This window comes from Pseudorca crassidens, chromosome 15 (assembly GCF_039906515.1).
Source record: "Pseudorca crassidens isolate mPseCra1 chromosome 15, mPseCra1.hap1, whole genome shotgun sequence".
Taxonomy (NCBI): Eukaryota; Metazoa; Chordata; class Mammalia; order Artiodactyla; family Delphinidae; genus Pseudorca; species Pseudorca crassidens.
In genome coordinates this window covers 23,264,032-23,288,768 of record NC_090310.1, presented here as the reverse complement: position 1 = coordinate 23,288,768, position 24,737 = coordinate 23,264,032, and the positions used below count along the sequence as shown (strand labels likewise).

At 45.5% G+C, this 24,737-nt stretch overlaps 1 protein-coding gene across 2 annotated transcripts in view; it reads right to left on the bottom strand.

Moving 5' to 3' along the window:
- SYT17 (synaptotagmin 17) overlaps positions 1–23,057 on the bottom strand; it is a 145,831-nt gene extending 122,774 nt beyond the window's left edge. The window contains exons 1-3 of one of the 2 annotated variants that reach the window (XM_067706528.1): positions 22,390–23,057; positions 16,953–17,066; positions 11,462–11,546 (exon numbers count right to left, since the gene is read on the bottom strand). In XM_067706528.1, coding sequence (XP_067562629.1) covers positions 11,462–11,546; positions 16,953–17,066; positions 22,390–22,435 — 245 coding nt within the window. In that variant the 5' untranslated portion in view covers positions 22,436–23,057. Of the gene's footprint in view, positions 1–10,433; positions 10,532–11,461; positions 11,547–16,952; positions 17,067–22,389 lie in introns of those variants that run through there. The other variant, XM_067706521.1, reaches the window with a different exon arrangement.
- Positions 23,058–24,737: the final 1,680 nt, after the last annotated feature.

Here is a 24,737-nt window from a genome sequence, read left to right as displayed (position 1 = left end):
CTCACGTCCCTCCTCCATGAATGGGATGCTAACAGCCACTATTTCATGGAAGTGAGGATTCATCCCTTAGCACAGTGCCTGCCAACGAGGGGGGTCTCAAGAAATGCTAGCTATTATTATTTTTTATTTTCAAAATATATACACACTACACAGACAAGTCACTATTTTTACTAGTCGCTGCACTAGATGCTTTCTTTACCCTGAACCATTGTCCTTTTCTGTTCATGGCCAAAAAAGAGAAGGAGAGCTGTACCACACACTAGGACATTCGTGCTCAAACCTGACTGCACAGAAGAGCAGGATGGGGGCTGTCTTGTTAATTTCCCATTCTCAGACTCCTCAGCAGAGATTCTGGTGCAGTGGGGCCTGGGGAATCTGCATTTCCTAACAAGCCTCCTAGGGTAGGCTGATGCAGGTAGTCTAAAGTTTGACCTTGACCTCCACACACTATAACATCATCTTTGGACTTCCCTGGTGGCGCAGTGGTTAAGAATCCGCCTGCCAATGCAGGGGACACAGGTTCAAGCCCTGGTCCGGGAAGATCCCACATGCCGTGGAGCAACTAAGCCCGTGTGCCACAACTACTGAAGCCCACGTGCCTAGAGCCCGTGCTCTGCAACAAGAGAGGCCACCGCAATGAGAAGCCCACGCACCGCAACGAAGAGTAGCCCCCGCTCGCTGCAACTAGAGAAAGCCTGCACGCAGCAACAAAGACCCAATGCAGCCAAAAATAAAGTTAATTAATTAATTTAAAAAAAAAAAAAGAACATCATCTTTATGTTGGTCACATACTTTCTACCGAGGAAGATGGTCACCAGCAGCCAGGCTGCCCCATGAGCGTCGTTCCATTGGCTAGAAAGGATCAGGTGGAAGATTTCATGGAGGCAGGGGTAGGCCTGATGGTGTCCATAATCCCTCAAGATGTTTGACTCACCGGTGATGCTTGACCTCCAGCTGATCCCTGCAGCCCACTGGCCATCTCCTTATCTTGCATGCTGTCTGCTGGCATCACTTCTAAGGGTCTTGCTCAGATGAAGGAATCTGAAGGTCTCGCCTTTGAAACCCCACTGAAGCCCCCAACCCATAATACCTCCAGCCCTCACACTGGTTCAAGAATTTCTACCACATATGCTCCTGACTAAGGCTGGTAGCTATAGTCAGCCAAACTCTCTCCGCCCCTTGATTCAGAAAAGGGTAGCTAATTATTTAGCCTTGAAGAAGGAAAATCTGAGGGCAATTTAATAATGGGCTGCAAACATATGAAGAGTTATTAGCAGGGAGCTGGTGACCACCTGTTCCCTCTGTCTGCCATGGCTAGGAGAAACGGAGATGGGATTTAACTGCAGAAATAAAACAGGACACCAGGGTAGTCATGAGCGTACATCACTAATGTGATTTCAAGGGGCAGCATATAAAATCTACCTTCCTAGGACTTACGGCAAGGAAAGAGCTTTGGAACTGACGTGTTGTCTCCCCGCAGAGGCCAGAGAAAGGCCTGAAGCTGTGAGCCACTTCAAGGCAGGGATTTTATCTTACTCGGCCCTGAGCCCCGGCACTGGGCATACCGTAGACCAGCGGTTCTAAAAGCAGGGTCCCTGGGGTTTCCCTGGGGTTTCCCTGGTGGCACAGTGGTTGAGAGCCCGCCTGCCGATGCAGGGGACGCGGGTTCGTGCCCCGGTCCGGGAAGATCCCACATGCCGCGGAGCAGCCGGGCCCGTGAGCCATGGCCGCTGAGCCTGTGCGTCTGGAGCCTGTGCTCCGCAACGGGAGAGGCCACAGCAGTGAGAGGCCCGCGTACCGCAAAAAAAAAAAAAAAAAAGTAAAAGTCAAAAGGCCCCACATAACCTGGCCCCCATTACCTGCCCTGCTGTGCTCATCTCTTCTCCCCTACACCTTGCTCGCTCTACTCCAGCCACACTGGCCTCCTTGCTGGTCCCTGAACACTCCAGGCAAGCTCCCACCCAGGACCTCTGCATTTATTCCTTCTGCCTGTTACACTCTTCCCCCTGGGGTCCCCCATGGCTCACTCTTTCATCTCTGTGACGGGCAGCTTCTAGGATGGTCCATAGTGATCCTGCTTCCTGGTATTGACACCCTTTCATAATGTCCTACCATTGAGTATGGGCGGGACCGATCACAGGCAATGAGACATCAATTCTGTGATTAGGTTACATAAGGCAGTAATTTCTGCCTTGGTAACAGATGCTTTTCCTTGCTGGCTTTGATGACCCAAGTTGCCATGTTGGAGAGACCCACATGGCAAGGAAATGGGGGGTACTTATCCAGGAATTGAGACCCTTAGTCCAATAGCCCTAGAGGAACTGAAATTCTGACAACCACCATGTGAGCTTAGAAGCAGATCCTTCCCGAGCTGAGCCTTTGGGTGAGACCCCCAACCCCAGTCGACACCTTGATTAAAGACTTGTGAGAGGGACTTCCCTGGTGGCGCAGTGGTTAAGAATCCGCCCACCAATGCGGGGGACACGGGTTCGAGCCCTGGTCCAGGAAGATCTCACATGCTGCGGAGCAACTAAGCCCGTGTGCCACAACTACTGAGCCTGCACTCTAGAGCCCGTGAGCCACAACTACTGAAGCCTATGCACCTAGAGCCCGTGCTCCGCAACAAGAGAAGCCACTGCAATGAGAAGTGTGCACGCCGCAACGAAGAGTAGCCCCCGCTTGCTGCAACTAGAGAAAGCCCAGGTGCAGCAACGAAGACCCAAAACGGCCAAAAATAAATAAATTTATTTTTTAAAAAAAGACTTGTGAGAGACCCTGAAGCAGAGGGTCCAGTTAAGCCATGCTTAGCCCCCGACACACAGAAACTGTGAGATTATAAATGTGTTGGGTTTTTTTAAATTTTTTTATTGTTTAGATGTTTGTGGCAGATGTATACAAATGGACTGCTTTCAGTAGATTGATCTATTAGCAGCCTTGATGAACTCTTACTTGCTTTTAAATTCTTTTTTTAAAAATATTTATTTATTGGCTACATCGGGTCTTAGTTGCAGCACGTGGGATCTTTCACGGTGGCAGGGGAGCTTCTCTCCAGTTGTGACGCACAGGCTGCAGAGCATGTGGGCTCTGTAGGGCTCTCTAGCTGTAGCTCGTGTGCTCAGTAGTTGCAGCGCATGGGGTTAGTTGCCCCGTGGCATGTGGGATATGAGTTCCCTGACCAGGGATCGAACCCGCATCCCCTGCATTGCAAGATGGATTCTTCAGTGGACCACCAGGGAAGTCCCATAAGTGTTGTTTTAAAGCAGCTAAGGCTGTGGTAATTTGGTAGACAGCATTAGGTACTACAACCCGCTTCAGGTTTGGCTCAAATGTCACCTTTTAAATCTGACCTTTCTGACTTTCCTCTTTAAAATAGCAACCTTTCCATTCTGCCAAGAACACCCTATTCCTTTTCTCTGCTTAATTTTTCCCCATAATACATATCACCTTGTGACATATATTTTTCATATTTTTATGGCCTGTCTGTCCAACTAGAAGTAAGCATTCTGATCTCAGCGTTTGTTTTCTTGTTTGTTTTTTGTCTTTTTCTCCCATACCTGTATCCCTAGTACCTAGAGTAGTGCCGAGCATGTAGAAAGCACTCAGTAATTTTGTTGAATGAATGAATGAATTCTGCCGACAGTCTCCCTCCATACAGTGAACAAGTAGCACCAACCTTAGTTTTTCACTATAGCAACCCCAGTGAGAAAAGAGGTTTTTCCAGACATTTTTATACAGTAGTCCTCACTTGTCTGTGGTTTCAGTTACCAGGGGGTCAACTGTGGTTCACAAATATTAAATGAAAAATTCCAGAAATAAACAATTCATCTGTTTTATATTGCATGCTATGCTGAGAAGTCTGATAAAATCTCGCGCCATCCGATTCTGTCCTCTAGGCTGAGAATCATCCCTTTGTCCATGTCCCACCCATTAGTCACTTAGTAGCAGCTCGGTTATCAGATGGACTGTTGGGTTATCTCAGTGCTTGTGTTCCAGTAACCCTTATTTTACTTAATAATGACCCTCAAGGCTGGCAATTCAGATGTGCCAAAGAGCAGCTGTAAAGTGCTTCTTTTAAGTGGAAAGGTGAAAGTCCCTGACTTAACAAGGGAAGAAAAAAATTGTATGCCTAGTTTGCTAAGATCTACAGTAAGAATGAATCTTCTATCCACAAAATTGTGAAGAAGTAAAAATAAATCTGCACTAGTTTTGCTGTTGCACCTCAAACTGAAAAAGTTACAGCCACAGTGTATAAGTGCTTAAAGGTGGAAAAGGCATTAAATTTGTACAATAAAATATTTTGAGAGAGAGACCGCATTCATATGACTCTTGTTACAGTATATTGTTAAAATTGTTCTGTTTTATTGTTATTAATCTCTTACTCTGCCTAATTTATAAATTAAACTTTATCATATGTATGTGTAGGAAAAATATAGCGTATAGAGGGTTTGGTACTGTCTGTGGTTTCAGGCATCCACCTGGGGTCTTGGAACATATGCCCCACTAACAAGGGGGACTACTGTGTATCAATCCAGGAAAGGACTAATTGGTCCCACCTGGCTCTTGTCCCACCTTATTAAGAGAAACGTGAGAAAATCCCTTATACAGGGACTGAGACCTTCTGACATCCGTGTATCAACCTGCCTTCTCAGGAGTAGCGGATAAGTCTTAACACTCTATCCATCATTGTCAAGCAAGGTCCACCCGGAGGCCTGGGTACATTTTCTTCCAAGAAAGAGCTTGCCTCTCTGAGGTGAGGAAGGAGAATTCAGCATTGTCTACAGAGCCCTTGCCCTGCATGAAGACTTGTGTGTGAACATTCAGAGCATCACTATTCATGATTGCCCCAAAGTGGAAACAACCCAAATGTCCATCAGTGGGTGAATGGATAAGCAAAATGAGGGTTAGTCATGTAATGCCTAACTTTACAGCAATAAAAAAAAAAAAAAAAGCAAGGGACTTCCCTGGTGGTCTAGTGGTCAAGACTTCGTGCTCCCAATGCAGGGGGCCTGGATTTGATCCCTGGTCTGGTAACTAGATCCCGCGTGCTGCAACTAAAAGATCCCTCACGGGGCAATGATATCCCGCACACTGCAACTAAGACCCGGCACAGCCAAATAAATAAATAAATATATATATATATATATATTTAAAGTCATTAAAAAAAGAGCAAACTACAACATGGATCACCTCAAAAGCATTCTACTAAGTGAAAGAAGCCAGACAAAAAAACCCATGTATCATATGACTCAATTTATATGAAATGTCCAGAAAGGGCAAACCTATAGAGATAGGAGGGAGTTAGTGGTTGTCTGGGGCTGGTAGTGGGAATGGGGAATGAACGCAGCTGCAGGGGGGAATGGGGAGTGGTGATAGAAATGTTCTAAAACCATATTGTGGTAATAGTTGCATGACTTTGCGAATTACTAGAAATCATTGAATTTATACTTAAAAATGGGTGAATTTTATGGCGTGTAAATTGTACATTAACAAAGCTATTTTTTAAAAGAAGATAAAATGAAAAGCCCTTGCTGAAAACCTTTTTTGGTTCTATGTCTGAAGGACCTCCTCTCAATTCTCTTTGAGGCTTATGCTTCTTTACTTTTTAGATGCCTGTTTCTATGAAAGATCAATGAAAAGCCCCCATTGGTGTCCTAAATAATATACATGAACACAATAAATTAATAAATAAACAAGCAGGCCTTGTTTCTGCCCTATGGCAATAAAAAGGTCATAAGATTCTGACCTTTTGAAGTGGTCTTCTGCTCATGTATGCAGACCCTTTGTCATCTGACTCTGTCACTGCGTGAACTGCACCAGCTCCAGGGGTCTGTGCCCATCAGAGCAACTGAAGAATCCACATTCATGTAGGAACCGGAAGAGTACGAGTAAAATCTTGCATTGTGATTACAGGAGTTGGAGAAAGAATGAAATACTCTGATCAGTCTGTCTCTTGGTGACCTGCAGTTTCCATCTCAATGCAATCAGAGGACAGAGGCAGCTTCAACTTCGGCAGCCCCTGGAGCGAGCGCAGATGCAAGGGGGGATGTAGCGCTCGGTTTGGCACTGCCTCGGTCAGGTGCCCATGTAAGCATAGGGACGGCACATCATGAATGGCAGCCCACTGGAAACACAAGGAAAAGAGAAGGGAAGTTCCCACAAAGGAAGTAAGGATGGTGAGGAGGCAGCAGCACCAGAGAGCCGTTACATTACTCCCACATGTGGAAAAATCACAACAGGGCAAGATATCCTATGGGCAAGGGCAGCTAGTAGGGGCTTCAGAGAGCACAGGTCTAACATCTGCTCATAGGGAAATGCCTTCCTGGTTATATTCAGATCCACCTTGATCAAGGACAGCACGCTTTTCCTTTCTTAGGGCCAGCCCCATACACATACAGGTCCTCGCTCTCCACTCAAGGGGACTTAAAAGTATTGAGGATTCTGGGATAGCCTGTGGTCCAAAGCTGGTGGTCATTGGATGATTCACACGGGCAGTGTGAAAACAGCAACCTTATATAAAATAAAATCGAGAAACCAGAAGGGGGAGCTCTCATGTCCTGCTACTGACATGACTCCATGTCAATCGCCTCCCGGAGGGAAGAAGGTACCTTGCACTCCTGAACAGGAAATGCCAAGGCGGAATTTCTCCTAGCACAGCAACAGCCCAGCCAATGAGAAATGTCACTGCTAAGCTAATGAGACGTCATCACCACCCTGAGTTCCTCCTTTCCCCCAGTGAACTGTCATTTAAAACAGCCCCTCCCAACTCCTTCCTTTCCCCTATAAAAGCAGGCTCCCTTCCTTTGTTTTCTGGACATGCTTAAGGTTTATCATAGATTGCACGTCCCCAATCACAGTACTTTGCTGTTCCCAGATAAACTCATTTGCTGGTAAAATAACTAGCTGTTTTAATAATTTAAGGTCAGTTTTAAAACTGTTGACAGTTTTTAAGGTCAACAGCCAGGCAGTGCATTGTCCACTGGGTCCTTTCCACCCCTGACCTTTACAGTTATGCAGGAGTGGCTACACATAATTTTCAGGGCTCAGTGCAAAATGAAAATGAGGGGCCCCTTCATCAAAAGCAAGCACAGGGTCTTTCTGAGCATGGGATCTGTGCCACTGCCACTAAAGCTGGCCCTGTCCTCATGACATAAATGTCTTCTTTCTTGTCCTACTTAGAAGACTCCGGTACCCCTCTCTCCCCCTAGTCACCTGTGCCCCCCTCTTCCTTCACCTCTGGCTCCACTTTTATCTAGTATTGAAAACTAAACAACCAAACAAAAACAAAACAAAAAACCCACCTCTCCTGCAAGTTTAAATCCAAATATCTCTGAGGCTAAAGAGCTCTGCCAGGAGAAAGAGTTTTGCATTTTAAGTACCTTAAAGTACGTCTTACAGTATTTCTCCTCATCCTTGCCTAGAAACGGCCCCAGCATTTTTCGTGGGCCTCGGGTTGAAGATGAGTAGCTTCCTGAACGGAATCCCAGTCCCCAGGGCTGTCACCACTTGGTGATGTTTAATAATAACTATTTCCATTTATTGAGCCCTTACCCTGTGACCAAGTACAGCCCTACACACTCCACATACATGGATTCCATTCCATCCTCACAACAACTCTGTAAGCCAGGCACAAAGGCAGTATCCACTTTTCAAGAAAAAAACTGAGGCTAAGAGATATTCAGCAAATCATCCCAGGTCAGACCGCCAGTCAGTGGCAGAGCTGGGATCTGAGTCCAGGTCCGACAGGGAGCAGAGTTCCTGCGACACCAAACAATGTTTTATCATTCCATTTCTAACCCCACAGAGTCCCTGAGACTGGACACAGGGCAAATGAAGCCATTATTATCTTAAGATGCATGTGGATGCCTTTTGCAGTGCTCAAATCCATTAAAACTGATCAACTTTGAAGGTTACCATGGAAAAGAAAATCAAAGATAGGTCAACCAAAGTGCTTTTGGTGAGAACCAATGTCAAACACTACTAGACTATCCATGTTTCTAGGTTCAGAGTTAAAATCTCTGAAGCTTGAGCGATAGTCTTCCTGAATAAAGCAAATGGGCAATTAGTAGAAATGAATAAGTGTAAACCACCCTGCAGAGAAAGGATGGGTTGGAGATTGCTTTAGAGAGCTGGAGGAGAGGCTGTACTAAAATAGTGGAAACTTGCCCCGTCTTCCCTAAAACACTGTTTGAATCATTTATCCCGCCAAGTGTATTGAGCATAAATTTCTATGAGCCAGCCAGAGTGTAGGGAATGGGAGATTCAAGGTGGGCCATCTCTCAGCCCAAAGGCCTCCCGTGGGCCCCATTGCCTACAGGACAAATACCACCCCCTCGACCTGGCATTCAAGGCCTTCACTAACCTGACTTCATGCCATCTTTAGAGGGAAGGCACACAGTGCATGCGAAGCTGGAGAAGGCGAGGGATCGTACGGGCGAGAGCTGAGTTAACAGTGAAGTCAGGCATTGGGAAGGGAGAAGGGTCTCCTGACTGTCAGTTAACAGTGGCTCATCTCTGTGGCTGGGCTGACGTCACTGTGTGGGAACCACATTTTGCCTTCCTGACCGCCCGAACCACAGATCTCCCTGATGAGATCAGATGCCCCATCACAGTCTCAGAGTGCATGGTGTCTGACACACAAGCTTGTACCCCTTGTATGGGGCTATAGGATCAGGCCACCCGAGATGGCCGTTCTCTTGCTCTCTGTACATCCCCTGCTCGGCCAGTCCCTGTTTCACCTACGCCTACTCACATGACTAACCTTCTCTCTTAACTATGGAGCCTAATCAGTAAACGCCTACATACTTGCCCTGACCCCAGCTTGTGATTGTTCTAATCTTTCAATGAGAACTATCTCCACTATGATAGTTTATCAAAGAGGCATGCCCCTCTGCTGGTTTCCCTGGCAACTGATGAGCCAACCTGAGGTCAAGTCCCTCTATAACTGGTAAACCACCCCCCACGCTGCCCCCATAGCGAAGCTTGCTGCCATGTCCTGCCCGCCGTGCACTGCGCACAGTGGGGTGTGACTGCAGGACCTTGCTTCAGACATGTATGAACCCCCATCCATTAAACCATGGATGTCTCTGTCACTGACTCTGGGCTCTTTCTTCAGTCTTGACGCTGGGCAAGAAAAGTGCTTACAGGCCTATGGGGTACAGCCCAACACGGGGTATGTTCACTTGGTCGCCCCAGGCCTTTCCCGGGATCTGGTGCGACCCAGAGACTGTCCCTGCCCCTTGGGCCCCCGCCATTTCCAAAAAACATGCTGCTGACCCAGTGAGTAACCAAGTAATTCCTAAGGGGCCTGGTCTGCTTGATCCCAGACCTGCTCTCACACTGTCGGTTCAGCCAGTTTTCTCAGACAGAGGCACACCTACCTACCCATCACCCCATCTGACTCAAATATTACCCAGATCCTCACTAGGCATGTCTGAGCCTCCTAGCAAACCCCTCACCAAAGTCTTCTAAGGAGCAAACTCTTTTTGCCTCAGATAAATCTTCATTTGTCAAAAGTTTTTTTTTTCTTTTGCTTCTGCCTTCTTCTTATCACTCTCTCTCTTTTTTTTTACATCTTTATTGGAGTATAATTGCTTTACAATGGCGTGTTAGCTTCTGATTTATAACAAAGTACATCAGCTATACACATACATGTATTCCCATATCTCCTCCCTCTTGCATCTCCCTCCCACCCCTCTAGGTGGCCAAAAAGGCTTTTTTTTAATTAAAAAAATTTTTTTATTGAAGTATAGTTGACTTACAATGTTGCATTAATTTCTGCTGTACAGCAAAGTGACTCAGTTATATACATTCTATTTCATATTCTTTTCCATTACGGTTTATCACAGGATATTGAATGTAGTTCCCTATGCTATGCAGTAGGACCTTGTTGTTCATCCATTCTATATATAATAGTTTGCATCTGCTAACCCCAAACTCCCAATCCATCCCTCCACTACCCACCTTCCCCTTGGCAACCACAAGTCCATTCTCTATGTCTGTGAGTCTGTTTCTGTTCCATAGATAAGTTCATTTATGTCATATTTTAGATTCCACAGATAAGTGATATCATATGGTATTTGTCTTTCTCTTTCTGGCTTACTTCACTTAGTATGATAATCTCTAGGTCCATCCATGTTGCTGCAAATGGCATTATTTTATTCTTTTTATGGCTGAGTAGTATTCTATTGTATATATGTGCCACATCTTCTTTATCCGTTCATCTATTGATGGACATTTAGGTTGTTTCCATGTCTTGGCTATTGTATATAGTGCTGCTATGAGCATTGGGGTGCATGTATCTTTTTGAATTACAGTTTTGTCTGGATATAGGCCCAGGAGTGGGATTGCTGGGTCATATGGCAGCTCTGTTTGTCAAAACCTTTGATGTAATTTATGTCAACTGTGAAATACCTTGTAACAAATTTGATACTTACAGAGTATTGTTCAGTTGTACGAAACCGGCAAGTTTCTTTGTTTCCCATCATTCTTCGCATTTGGGTCTGAAATTCTCTTCCTGTTTCAGGAAACTTACCTGTTAAAGATAATCCAGTCTCCTCTCACTTAAAGCAGACTTTTCCCAGGAAACAGAGGGATCAGAACTCTTTCCCTCAGCTCAAGGGCTGTGCCGTATCCTGACCCCTTCCCAAGACGGATGCATGGAACATGTAAGAATCCCAACGGCATTCTGGGAAGATTGTTGGGTCTGTAGGACCTCAGTTTGGGGGGGGTCTCATCCCACATGTCTTTGTGTGGGGACTGGGGCTACGGTGAGCACTGACCCTGCACTTGAACTACCCTTAAATTTGGGGTTCTAAAGTGCCTCCCCTGCCTGACCCTACTGCGGGCCCTGCTTTCCCTGTCAGCTTCTGTTCTTGCTGCTTCCCGCTGAGGAGTCGCAGGTCTACGCTAGTCTGCATTGTGTTGTTTCCTAGATTTCATGCTGGAATCCGTTACCCATGATGGTGGGTCCTGCTCCTGCTTCCATCCTCGTGTCCCTGTGATTGTTTCTTTCCGACCCCAGCTTCTAAAGGTCCACAATGACCTTGGTAGCCCCAAGGCAGGGGGGAGGGTGATGTAAACCCTTGGGTGGCAGGGAGGTTGTGCAGCAGTTGAGACTCTGGGCGGTCACCCTCAAGTCCACCCTCACCCCAGGTTTTCCTCAATCTCTGTCAATCTACCATTCCTGAGCCACCTTGAATTCGATGCCACGCCAAAGCAGGTTTCTCTTAGGGACCCACAGTCTCTCTAGGCTGTGTCACGGAAAGCTGGATTCTCTCAGATCCCCCAAAACCTTTCTAGAGATTTCTACAACTCACTGGCCTTTGCTACTTCCTCCAGGAGGTAAGCAGTGAGGACTCTTAAACCTAATCTCTTACCTCACTTCCTCTCTTTCTCTCCCCTCCTCCTCCCAGCCGATTCTACTTCCCCATTATGTCTGGTAGGAATCTTCTTTCATCATTACCTCATAGCTGTTTCCTTCCTCTTCAGTAGTTCCCAGAGTGTCGTCCCAGACCAGCAGCAGCAGCAGCAGCAGCAGCAGCTAGGAACTTGTAAAAAATGCAGATGATTAGGACCCAATCCAAACCTTCTGAATCAGAAACTCTGACAGTGGGACCCAGCAATCTATATTTGAATAAGCCCTCAGGGGGGTGCTGATGCATGCTCAAGTCTGAGAATCCCTACTTTAAGGTCTAAATCAATAGTTCTCCATCCTGGTTGCTTTAGGATCTCCTGGGTAGCTTTTAAAATTTAGTGGTTGCTAAGTCCCATTGCAGGCCAACTAAATCCAAAGCCCATAGAGACCAGACCAAAATCAGCCCAGCCAAGTGTAGATCAACAGAACTTCCCAACTGACCCACAAACAATAATAACAGGTGTAAGCATTAATAACAGGCATTGTTTTATGCAACTAAGTTTGGGAGTAGTTTGTTATGCAGCAATAGCTAACTGATACACAGCACATGTGTGAACTTCTGGTGGAACAGTGATTGATCTCCTTACTTCCCCAAACCCAGCCCTCATTTCTGTTCCATGCCTGTTTTCCTAGCTGCCCCAGCCACTGGGAGGATACCTTAGCCTGCCAGATCAGACCTTCCCACTGACCCTGACTCAGGCTCAACAAGGCAACCAGTCAGGACCAGATAGAGGCTCCAAATAAATAGAAATATAACATGAGACACATACTTAATTTTATATTTCCTACTAGCCACATTTTCTAAAAAGGTATAAAAAAACCCAGTGACATTAATTTTAATAATATATCTTGTTACATATTTTATTATATATTTCCTTTAACCCAGTATATCCAAAATATTGTCATTTCACCATGTGGCATGGCACATTGCAAATGTTGGTGAGCCACATACAGCTACTGTTTTGGACAGAGCAGCTCCATGCAGACCGCTACACATGTCCCTTCCAGAGCAACAATGACAGCAGGAGTGAGTAAGAAGCAGAAGGAGGGCTTCCCTGGTGGCTCCGTGGTTGAGAGTCCGCCTGCCGATGCAGGGGACACGGGTTTGTGCCCCGGTCCGTAAGGATCCCACATGCCGCGGAGCGGCCGGGCCCGTGAGCCATGGCCGCTGAGCCTGCGCGTCTGGAGCCTGTGCTCCGCAACGGGAGAGGCCACAACTGTGAGAGGCCCGTGTACCGCAGAAAAAAAAAAAAAAAAAAAAAAAAAGCAGCAGCAGAAGGAGCAGAAAGAGCAGAGCCTCCACCAACCATATGTCACACAGAATCTTGACCCAAGAACAACTGTGCCCAGCATTCTGCCGCTTGTAAGACATCTGCTCATGCTCTCTACCTGCCCTATACTTCTTCCCATTCTGCCCAACAGCTCAAATGTTGCCATCTCTGTGAAGCCTTCCTCGAATGCCCATAGCACTAACTTTAGAATTCTAAAACAGTTCTTAAAGACATACAGATGGCCAACAGGCATGTGAAAATATGCTCAACAACACTAATTATTAGAGAAATGCAAATCAAAACTACAATGAGATACCATCCCACACTGATCAGAATGGCCATTATTATAGGTCTACAAATAACGAATGCTGGAGAGAGTGTGGAGGAAAGGAAACCTCCTACACTGTTGATGGGAATGTAAACTGGTGCAGCCACTATGAAGAACAGTATGGAGGTTCCTCAAAAAACTAAAAATAGTGTTGCCATATGATCCAGCAATCCCACCCCTGGGCATATATCAAGACAAAACTACAATTCAAAAAGATACATGCAGCCCTATGTTCACAGCAGGACTATTCACAATAGCCAGGACATGGAAACAACCTAAATGTCCATCAACAGATGAATGGATAAAGAAGATGTGGTACATATATATACAGTAGAATACTACTCAGCCATAAAAAGGAATGAAATAATGCCATTTGCAGCAACATGGATGGACCTAGAGATTATCATACTAAGTGAAGTAAGACAGAGAAAGACAAATACGATGTGATATCACTTATATGTGGAATCTAAAATATGACCTATTTATGAAACAGAAACAGACTCACAGACATAGAGAACGGACTGTGGTTGCCAAGGGGGAGAGGGACAGTGGAGGGATGGATTGGGAATTTGGGATTAGTAGCTGCAAATGATTATATATAGACTGGATAAACAACAAGGACCTATTGTATAGCACAGGGAATTATACTCAATCACCCGTGATAAACCATCATGGAAAAGAATGTGAAAAAGAATATATATACATAACTGAGTCACTTTACTGTACAGCAGAAATTAATGCAACATTGTAAGTCAGCTATACTTCAATGAAATAACTTCTAAAAAATAAAACTAAAAAATTCTAGGGGACTTCCGTGGTGGTCCAGTGGTTAAGAATCCACCTTCCAACACAGAGGACGCAGGCTCGATCTCTGGTCGGGGAACTAAGATCCCATGTGCCGTGGGGCAACTAAGCCAGTGCACCACAACCTACCAAGCCTGCACACCATGACGAAGAGCCCGTGTGCCACAACTAAGACCCGACACAGCCAAAATAAGCAAATAAATATTTTTTAAAATTCTACGAAACACACACACAAAAATAAAGTAATTAAGTTGTTCTTAATAGCCTGTCCCCAAAACAGCTACCACTTAGTGAGTGCTTTCTGTGTGCCAGGTACTGGGCTGAGCACATAACCTGAACTATACCATTTGATGCTGACACTACACCCTGAGTAGGAATTATTGTCCTCATACAGAGGAAGAAACTGAGGCTCAGAGAGCTAAAGGAGCTTCCAAGCTCACTCAGCTAGTTAGTGGAGGAACCAGGATTTGAACCCAGGGCTGTCAGGCTCTAGAGGCCATGCTTCCAATGCCTGGCCCCTCGCTAATAAAATGTGGTCCTTAGACCAGTAGCAGCATCACCTAGGATCTTGTGAGAAAGGCAGATCTCGGGCTTTTCCCCAAATCTACTTCTGAGAGTCTGAATTTTTAGAAGATCCCAGGTAGTTCATGTGAATATTAAATTATGAAAGGTGCTGGCCGAGGCTAGTCAGTATTTTAGTTACCTGTTTATATGTCTGTTTCATCCCTAGGCCACCAGCCCCGCAAGGGCAATACTGCACCTCTTTCACTTCTCTGTTTCCTGAACACCTATTACAGAGCTTCGCACAGTAAACTGCTGGGAACAGTATTGAATCAAGTTCTCATCCTGCCTATTAGAGTTTTTATCAAGCAGCCTACTTCCTTTTTTTTTTTCTTTAAACCCTGCCTAGGGAAAAGAACAAGAATCCACTGCACAGAGCCAATTTACTACATCTGCCTGTGTCCTCAGCAATAGCCTGTTCCACTTTAAAAGGCATGACAATGCCCTGGAGTCCCTGGTTGCAGAGCTAACCCCCCAAAGTTGTTGAAAGCCAGGGCCCAACACTCAGCTGTGCCGTTCCGATGTTTGCTCTTCAGGAAAGTAATTTTTCTGAATGGAACCCATTCTGCTATCTTAGGAAGGGTAAATCTTTGGAGACTACTCAGCAGAGGTAGCCCCAGAATTTTTACACTAGGAGACGCGTTGGGACTCTGCTGGGAAGGAGGATTGAAAATGAGGATGTCGAATAGCACATCAGATTAAGAATTTTACAATCTTAAAACATCAGAGCTGGCTGTGACATGGCATAAGATGAGTGTTTCAGAAATATTTCTTAAAAGTTTAGCAGTGGGCTTCCCTGGTGGCGCAGTGGTTGAGAGTCCACCTGCCGATGCAGGGGACATGGGTTCGTGCCCCGGTCCGGGAGGATCCCACATGCCGCGGAGTGGCTGGGCCCGTGAGCCATGGCCGCTGAGCCTGCGCGTCCGGAGCCTGTGCTCCGCAACGGGAGAGGCCACAACAGTGAGAGGCCCGCGTACCGCAAAAAAAAAAAAAAAAAAAAAGTTTAGCAGTGTTGCCAAAACTCAGCCTCTGTTCACCAGTGCCAAATAGAAATGTGGAGACAGAGTTTTGGGTGAAGCAGAAAAGAATAGCTTTATTGCTTTGCCAGACAAAGGGGGCCACGGTGGGCTAATGCCCTTAAAACTGTGTGTCCCCTCCTGGAGGGGGTAGTGAGGAGTCTTATAGTGCTCAAGGAGCAGGGCGTGATCGGTTTGTGGACACTCTTCTGATTGGTTGGTGGTGAGGTAATCGGGAGTCAGCATCATCAACCCTCCAGTTCTAACTCATGTGGGGTCCACGTGCTTGTGGGCAGCGTACAGTTAACTTCTTCCACCTGGTGGGGATTTCAGTATTTGCAAAACAGCTCAAAGGACATGGCTCAGAATATTATCCACAGTGCTTGAGGAGGAGCTAAAGGTCCTTGACTTTGTTTAACGGCTAAAGTATTATTATTTTGTCTTGCTTGACTGTTTTCCTTTCTTTCTGCATTTTCTCACTTCTCTGATTAAATATTTTCTTTGACTAAAGTTTTTCTATAGACAGAAGGCGGGCAGAAGACATGGATGGGGTCTATTCTGGGAAGGCCTCATAGGACCCTGCTTGGTTACAGCAGGAATTAGCTTGGGTTGAGATTTTGCTCATCTCTTAGATGCTACTGAGATCCGGGATCCAGGAATGCCTGAATCTTGCCCCTGTCAATCTCCTTATACCACCCGCTCACTCCACCTCATTCCCAATGTTACTTAGGGAGCCACGTGCAAGGGATAGTAGCTAGACTGGAATCAAGACACTTTATTAATAGTTGAACCTAGACCTAATAATCACCAGTGTAAAATTTCCTTTAAATATGGCACAAATGAACCAATCTATAAAAGGGAAACAGACTCACAGACATGGAGAACAGACTTGTGGTTGCCAAGGGGGAGGGGGGAGGGAGAGGGATGGACTGGGAGTTTGGGGTTGGTAGATGCAAACTATTACATGTAGAATGGATGAACAACAAGGTCCTACTCTATAGCACAGGGAACTGTATCCAATCTCCTGGGATAAACCACAATGGAAAAGAATATAAAAAGAATGTATATATATAGTGTATAACTGAGTCACTTTGCTGTGTAGCAGAAATTAGCACAACCTTGTAAATCAACTATACTACCATCTTAAAAAAGGAAAAAAATAAAACTCCCTTTAAAAAGGGAGCACTTTTCTAGAGCACTCAGTTTAAGCTCTAGAATAAAACTGGCTTCTTAATCCCCGCCCCCATCCATGAATATAAATCTTGGAGCCTGCCCAGCCTCATGGAGTGGGGGAGGGGCTGAACAGAGCTGCAGCCATCGCCACACAGTGACCCCTCCCACTAGTGACCCACGGCCCAGGGAGTGTCCTGGACTCTCAGGGAGCCGACTAGCACCTTCCCCTCATAGAGGAACTAAAAGGGTGATGGGCACTGGGGTCAGGCATGATGTCTGAAGAGTCCTCTATGTGGACATAAATAAATCAATAACCTCTCAGGCACCACCCAACCCCCTTCACTTTGCACGAGAAAACCGAGATCCCCAAAGGAAAAGTGGCTCACACAACAGGACCACCGGCACAGCTGGAGTGAGAACTTGGGTTTCTGATTTTTGATTCAGAGCTTGGCAGATGGATTCTCTTTCCAGCTGGACACAGTCTCCAAGACTTATCAACTCTGTAAAAGAATGAAAGGTACTCAAGTGGCATCGAATCTCCTGGAAATGGAAGTAGCACTCCCCTTGGCCAAAACAGGATCACACAGATACCCCTGGTTGCAAAGACGTCTGGGACAGCAGGGAATAGTATTTCCCAACTGACTGGCTTAGTGACCCATAGTCTAAGATGAGCCCACTCCTACCTGGAACTAATTCAGAGTAGGCAAAGAAATAGGGGGGATGGGTAACTTGTAGGTAACATCGTCCATATTACAAATGAATAGCCTGATATTAGAGAGGTAAATTGATTTGCCTAAGGTCACAGCTAATTAATGGTCAAATTACATTTCTCCCTTGATTCCCGAGTTTGAGCTCTTAGCTGCAATGAAACACTGACTTTCAGAAAGAAAACAAAAATATGCGACTCTTCAGAATTTTGGGAATCTAATCATTTTTAAATCATCTCAGTTCAAAGATACTTGAAATTTGTACACATTTTTCATTCAAAGCAGCAGATCGTTTTTTCTTCACAATGGAAGGATGTAGGACGATCAAACCTCACACCTCCAGGAGGCGCTACTCACACGGGACCTGTGTTACCAGCACCCTCTAAGTTGTGCAGTGCACGACCTGCCCAGCCACAGATATCGAACGGTGCTATGTTTAATCTGTCTGGGCTCCAGTTCCTTCATCTGCAAATTGAGCTGGTTGTTCTGGAATGATTCTGAGGTCCCTTGTGAGACCTGACGATACTGTGACAAACCATGTGTATTCACACAGGAGAATAACAAATAGGCCAGTACAGGAAGGTGTCATGCTTTCCCAGGAGGCCTTGCTGGTGCTTTGCCAAAGTGCAGCGTAGAGATGGTTCTGACATTCCCCATATTGCCCATAATACAGCCCTTTTGGTTGTAAAACACCCTTGTCAACAACCCAGAACTCTCTGGAGCTTAATTTTTCAGAAACCAAGTACGTCCTTATGGTCACATAAAAGTGATGCCTCTTCCTTGTCAGACTAGCAGCGAATAGGGTGCTGATCCTTGAAGGACACTCTTCCTGGGCATGGTGGCTGCTGTGAATTGGCATGACCTTTCCCCCTCATATCTGTCTAGTCCCCAGAGGCATAGGCCCTCTTATTACATTTTCTCAGCCTGGAGTTTAGCTCCACAGGCAACCTCCTGTCATTTGTTTGTCTGATGGATATTATTTCTTCTAAGAATCTAATTAGGATCTTTTAAAGGGTTCAGCCTGGGAGTGAGGGAATTAACTATGACTCAGAGTGTGTGCTTTTCAAAGCCAAGCAAAAAGTTAGATGATCATTTGATTTATTCATGTATTTATTCATTCCACAAACCCTGACAATGCACCTTTTTTGTGCCAGTCTCTGCTGGGAGTTCAGGCAAGTGAAGAGAAATGGATGATTTCTGGGCTTGCCTGGTGGCGCAGTGGTTGAGAATCCACCTGCCAATACAGGGGACACAGGTTTGAGCCCTGGTCCGGGAGGATCCCACATGCTGCGGAGCAACTAAGCCTGTGCGTCACAACTACTGAGCCTGTGCTCTAGAGCCCACATGCCACAGCTACTGAGCCCGTGTGCCACAACTGCTGAGCCTGCGTGCCACAGCTACTGAAGCCTGTGCGCCTGGAGCCCGTGCTCCGCAATGAGAGAGACCACCGCGGTGATAGGCCCACGCGCCATGGCGAGAGGCCCACGCGCCACGGCGAGGAGTGGCCCCCACTCGCTACAACTAGAGAAAGCCCGCGCGCAGCAACGAAGACCCAACGCAGCCAAAAATAAATAAATAGATAAAAAGAAATGGACGATTTCTTTCCACCTTGGAACTGTTTAGCCACATATCACAAGGGCGCTCCACTTCAAGGAAAGTGACGAAACATGGCACAAAACGCCATGGGTCCACCAAGTCACCTTTTAGTTCCCTCTTTTTGGGGGGTGGGGCCACGTAACTAGTTCTAACCAAAGGGCTCTAGCAGAAGTGACCAGTGTCATGAAGAAGCAGGGTGCAAACATCCATTCTCTCTTCCCCTGGCTTGGCGACCAAGAGTGCAGGGGTGGAGGTGTCTGAATATCTGTCAGCCTGAGTCTCTGAGTGACTGAGTGAGGCAGAGCCCCACCCCTGCTTCCTATACCCTAATTCAGATGTGTAGCAGGAACGAGAAATAAACATTTGTCTTCTTAAGCCACTGAGATTCGGGGATTCACTTATCGCCACTACAAAACTTAGCCTCACCTGACTAATCTAAAATCTAAACATTTAAACCAGTTACACTGGTGGTGATGGACCTGGGGAGAACAGTTATATACCTCATTTATTTGGTAAATGTTTACAGAGCACAGACTATATGCCATATACAGTGTTGTGGTTCCAAAAATGAGTAAAGGATTGTCTCTGTCCTCATGGAGCTCATGATTTGATCATAATCATAACATTACAGTGTCTGACACATAGTAATTGCTCAGCAAATAATATTACTACTCTAACTGAAGCTCAGATATTCACACCTGCAGTGCGTTCCCAGCAAGATTATTATTCCCCAGACTTCAATATTTGTGTATAGGTAAAATTCCAAATGGTAGTTCGCACAAAGCTTTAGTAGAGCACTTAATGGGTTCTGACAAAGGCACACAGCTTCGCAATCCAAACCCCTATCAAGATACAGAACATCTCCATCACCCCAGAAAGTGCTCTCATGTTCCTGCTTTTCTCATCCATGCTGATCTTCACCTTTGTAAAGATATCTAAAAGGGTAAAATGAAAGGCAAACACACATAATTCTAAAAGAGCAACTCAAAGTTCTGCAAGCCATGGATGGCAAACCAGGGCGGGGGGTGCCACTTACGGAGCACCTTCTGTGACCGAGGCACTGCAGATGCAGCAGTGAACTCAACAGCCCCCCAAATCCCTGCCCTCACTGTGTTTCTATACCGGTGTGGGGAGTGGGTGGCAATAAACACAGAAATAAGCAAATATATGGATTTCCAGATAGTGATAAGTGCTACAGAGAAAAATGAAGCAGAAAAGGAAACTAGTGGGTATGAGGCACGGGGACGTGGGGTTGCGATTTTAAAGAGGGTGGTTAGGAAACCTCACTGGGTGACAGTTAAGCAAATACCTGCAAATGGCAAGATGTATAGGAAAGTGTGATGAAGGAATACATGAGCGTATTAGTCTGCCAGGGCTGCCAAAACAAAATAACACAGACTGGCGGTCTTAAACAACAAACATTTTTTTCTGAAAAGTTCTGGAAGTCCCAGATCACGGTGTCAGCAGGTTTCTCCTAAGGCCTCTCTCCTTGCAGATGGCCACCTTCTCCCTGTGTCCTCACATGGTCGTCTCTCCATTTACGTGTTGTCTGTGTCCTAACCTCTCCCTCTAAGGACACCAGTCATATTGGATGAGGGCCCACCCATCTGACCTCATTTTACATTAATTATCTCTTTAAAGGTCCTATCTCCAAATACAGTCACATTCTGATGTACTGGGCATTAGGACTTCGACACAATGAATTTTGAGGGGAACACAATTCAGTCCATAACAGTGAGTGAATGAATGAATGAACAGATGAACCAGTCTGCTGCTTTGCTTCTGGGTGAGAAAGTGAAGGTAGCCAGAGAAACATGAAGAGAAACAAAGGACAAGGAACAAGCAGCCACATCAGGAGAAAAGCTGAGGATTTGACACGTGTTGTTTTTCAAATCCCTCTTGGCCAGTTCAAAATGTGCTTTTTTCTGGCTCTGGCTCTCAACTATTTCCAGAAGTGGTTTTATTAACTGATGGCTTGCAGCAGGAAGTCACAGAGGAAAACCCTGATCTTGGAACCAGAAGAGCTGGGTTCTGTATCTACTCTGCTGAGTGACTTTGAAGAAGTCACTTAACCTCTCTGCTTCATCTATAAAATGGAGATGAGAATCCTGCCCCTTCACAGAACTGGCAGAGAAGTGAAGTGAGGCAATCGGCAGGCAGATGAGGGCGTGTAGCAACAGGGCTTAGTAAACAGGGAAATGTAATATAAATAAAAGCGGAAGGTATTACTGTGAAGCTTGCAGTGAAAACTACTGCAGACAGCTCATAGCTGGGGCCTTCCGGCCACTTCAAAGGGAGTTTATTAAACTCTAGTCCCTGTCCTGCTTGTTTCCCCTCAATCCCCAGGGCCATCAGAGAGCTGGGAAGGTGCAGGCTGGGGAGAAGAAAGGCTTATAAAAATGGGAAGAGAGGTTGACCCCATCTCAGGCGCAGAACTGGCCATTCCTGCCTCACCAAGGATCCTTTATACACACACATACATATATAAAGCTGTAGATGTTTAATGCATACAACCTGATGTGTTTGGAGATAAGTATATACCCGTGAAACCAACATGACTGTCGATGCCATAAACTTGTTCATCACCTTCAAAAGTTCCTCTTGCCCCCTTTGTTTTTGTTTTTTTTCTCTTTTGTGGTAAGAGCACTTAACATAAGATCTATCCGCTTAGTGAATTTTGAAGTATATAATACAGCACTGTTAGTCATGAGCTCTATGTTATACAGTAGATCTCCAGAGCTTTATTTTGTATGACTGAAACCCTTGGACCACCAGCCCCCAGGCCCTGGCAACCACCATTCTACTCTCTGCTACTGTGAATCTGATTATGTCTGAGTCCACATATGAGTGAGATCATGCTGTATTTGACTTTCTGTGGTCTGATTTATTACTTAGCATAACGTCCTCCAGGTCCATCCATGTTGCTGCAAGTGGCGGGATTTCCTACATTTTAAGGCTGAATAATATCCCATCATATGTATATACCACATTTTCTTTATCATCAAGGATTCTTGGTATCGAAAGCTGACAATAATGGGCCCCCTCCTTGCCAGATTTGGTACTAAGCCCTCCCCAGGCATCAATTCACTGAATCCCGACAATACCCTCTGAGTCTGGAGCTATTATCTACCCATTTTTTAGATGAAGAAACTGAGGCTCAATGGAGTTAAATAATTGCCCAGAGTCATGTGGCTATTAAGAGACAGAACTGAGCCCAAATCAACTTCCACCTACACCCTTTCATAATTACACAAAACGCGCTAAGGTGTGCCTGGCACTAAGCAGGTGCTAAAGATATTTAAGGCATCTCAATTCTGTTTGAATCCCAGCTCTGACACTTCCTAGCTGTGTGACTTTGGACACGTTATTTACCTTCTCAGAGGACTACCCTGCCCGTCTGTCACCTCCAGTGCTGGCCAAGTGTGAGCTGGGGGTTGTTCTTTAGCCTCTTTGAGCCTCAGTTCCCTTAGCTGTACAATGGAGACAATAACAGCCCATATCCCGAGTGAAAAGCACTTACCCCAGGACCTGGCATCTATCATTTTGTGACAGCAACAACAGTGCATCTACACCGCACGGGGGCAAGGAAGAAGAGCAGAGATAGAAACACAAACAGAAAGAATAAATTTAAATTTTGTATATTTTGCCCTTTCAGAGCTTAGGATCAAAAAATAATTATCTCAGCTAAAGATGTGTCATTATCCTTTGATTAGAAAACAAGAAACAGTGTGATGTGTTGTGTTTCCCTTTTTGCTTTGGCTACCAGAAAGCTCACAGCTAAATTCCATTCTTATTCATAGTAACTGGATAGAACAGAGTCTAGGCTTAGTCTTCCTTTATGCTATATGCATTTTAAAATTTCTGTTCTATTGACTTTATTGTCCTGTAACATTTAGAGTTAACATAAAAAAATTAGTAATCCAGCCTCTTGAAAAGTAGGTAAAAATAGTCAAGACATATTATGTAGTTATATGTCAACTATATATAGGCTAAAGCAGTACATTTGAAATCAAAACATTACCTGTTACTTGAATTTTAGACAAAGATAAAAGGCACTGAGATTACTTTCAAAGTAAGAGATTACTTTCAAAGTGGATTAGCTCAGATGAAATATTTAGGGGGAAAAAAATGTAAGTGATTCCCAGTGCAGGTCAATCCTACTTGCAGGCAGAGAGGAGGGTCAGTTCTGGGCCCCCAGGGTCCACTGGGCTGGCCCTCAGCTTTTCCAGGTCCCAGCTCTATGAGGAGCAGAGGCCGGCACCGTTTCCCATGCCTTCAGGGGTTTCCTGTTTATCTTTCCAGATCGTGTGTCCACTTGCACAAAGATGTGAATCCGTGGCAGAAGCCAAGATGACAGGAGCTATTTCTGTAAGTCAGTTTGATGTTAAACATGCTGGAGGAAGGAAATTTACATTTAAATTAAATTTTAGTTATATTCCCATTGTACAGAGTCTCCAGAAAGAGTAACTGTGTGTGTGAGAGAGAGTATGTGTGTTTATATCCAAATATGATATTCTCTCAAATTGATGGTTACAAGGATTCTCATTCTGGTGCTAGTATAATGGCCAAAAGACTGGAAACAATATAAAATTAATCAATGGGACCTGGTAGGATGATATGCCCACAGAATGGAAGAGGACGCAAGTGTTAATAAAGAACGAGGACCCAGCCACTTTGGGAACTAGTCTGGTTAAGATGAACTCACACGTAACCCAGGATTTCCTCAGCCTCCGTCACTCTCAGAAAAAAATCCAAATTCCTCAGCCTGGCCTACACCAGGCTTTCTCACCGTGGGCACTGTTGACGCTTGGGGCCGGATAGTCTATGTAGTGGGGGGCTGTCTCGTGAGTTGTAGGATATGTATGGACGTCCCGGGGTGCCACCCATAAATGCCAGTTGCACCCCTGCCCCCTAAAGTTGTGACAACCAAAACTGTCTCCAGACATTGCCAAAATATTGCTTCATGCAACCACATGGATAAATCTCACAAACATAAAAACACACACACAAAAAGAGTACATATTGGGAATCCCCTGGCAGTCCGCGCTTCCATTGCAGGGGGCACGGGTTCGATCCCTAGTTGGGGAACAAAGATCCCCCATGCCGTGGGGCATGGCCAAAAAAACAAAAGAGTACATATTATTTATAAACCCATTTTGTTGGGAGAAAGAAGGCACAGGCAAGGGGCTTCTGGGATGAAAGTAACAGTCTGTTTCCAGATTGAAGTACTGATTACTCAGGTGTTTTTCACTCTGAAAATTCATCCTGTTGTGCACTTTTCCATAATTATGTTATAATTCAGTAAAAATGGTTTTTAAAAAATGAGGCGTATCTACATGGCTTGATATGGAAAAATCTCCAATACACATGGTAAGTGGGAAGAAAAGCAAGCTGAAGAACACAAATGCTGTAATTCCATTTATAACGTATTTCCGGAAGCATGGGGGCGGGGGGAGGGAAGCACACACACTACTGATGGGAGTGTGAATTGTTAATCACCGCACAGCGTCCTCACTAAAAATGCCAAGGTGGCCCACACCCCACGACTCAGCACCTCTGGACCTCAGGAATGTGCTCTCGAGAAGTTCCTGCCCACTGCTCAAGGAGACTCAGACAAGGAATGTTCACCACAGTGATGACTGAGGCTCAGAGGAGTTAAGTAACTTGCTGAAGATCACACAGCCTGTGAATCAGAAAGCCAGGATCTGATCTCAGGAGGTTGAGGGCTGCTAGGGGCTCTAACTCTCCAGCACTTCTGCTGGTGCTGCATGTGGGTGGAGTGTCCTGCCACAGCTGGCTAAGAGTCCTCCGGCGGAGCTGCAGGTGTTCACAGGACGCAGGCTTCACAGTGTGGAGGTGAGTGCAGCC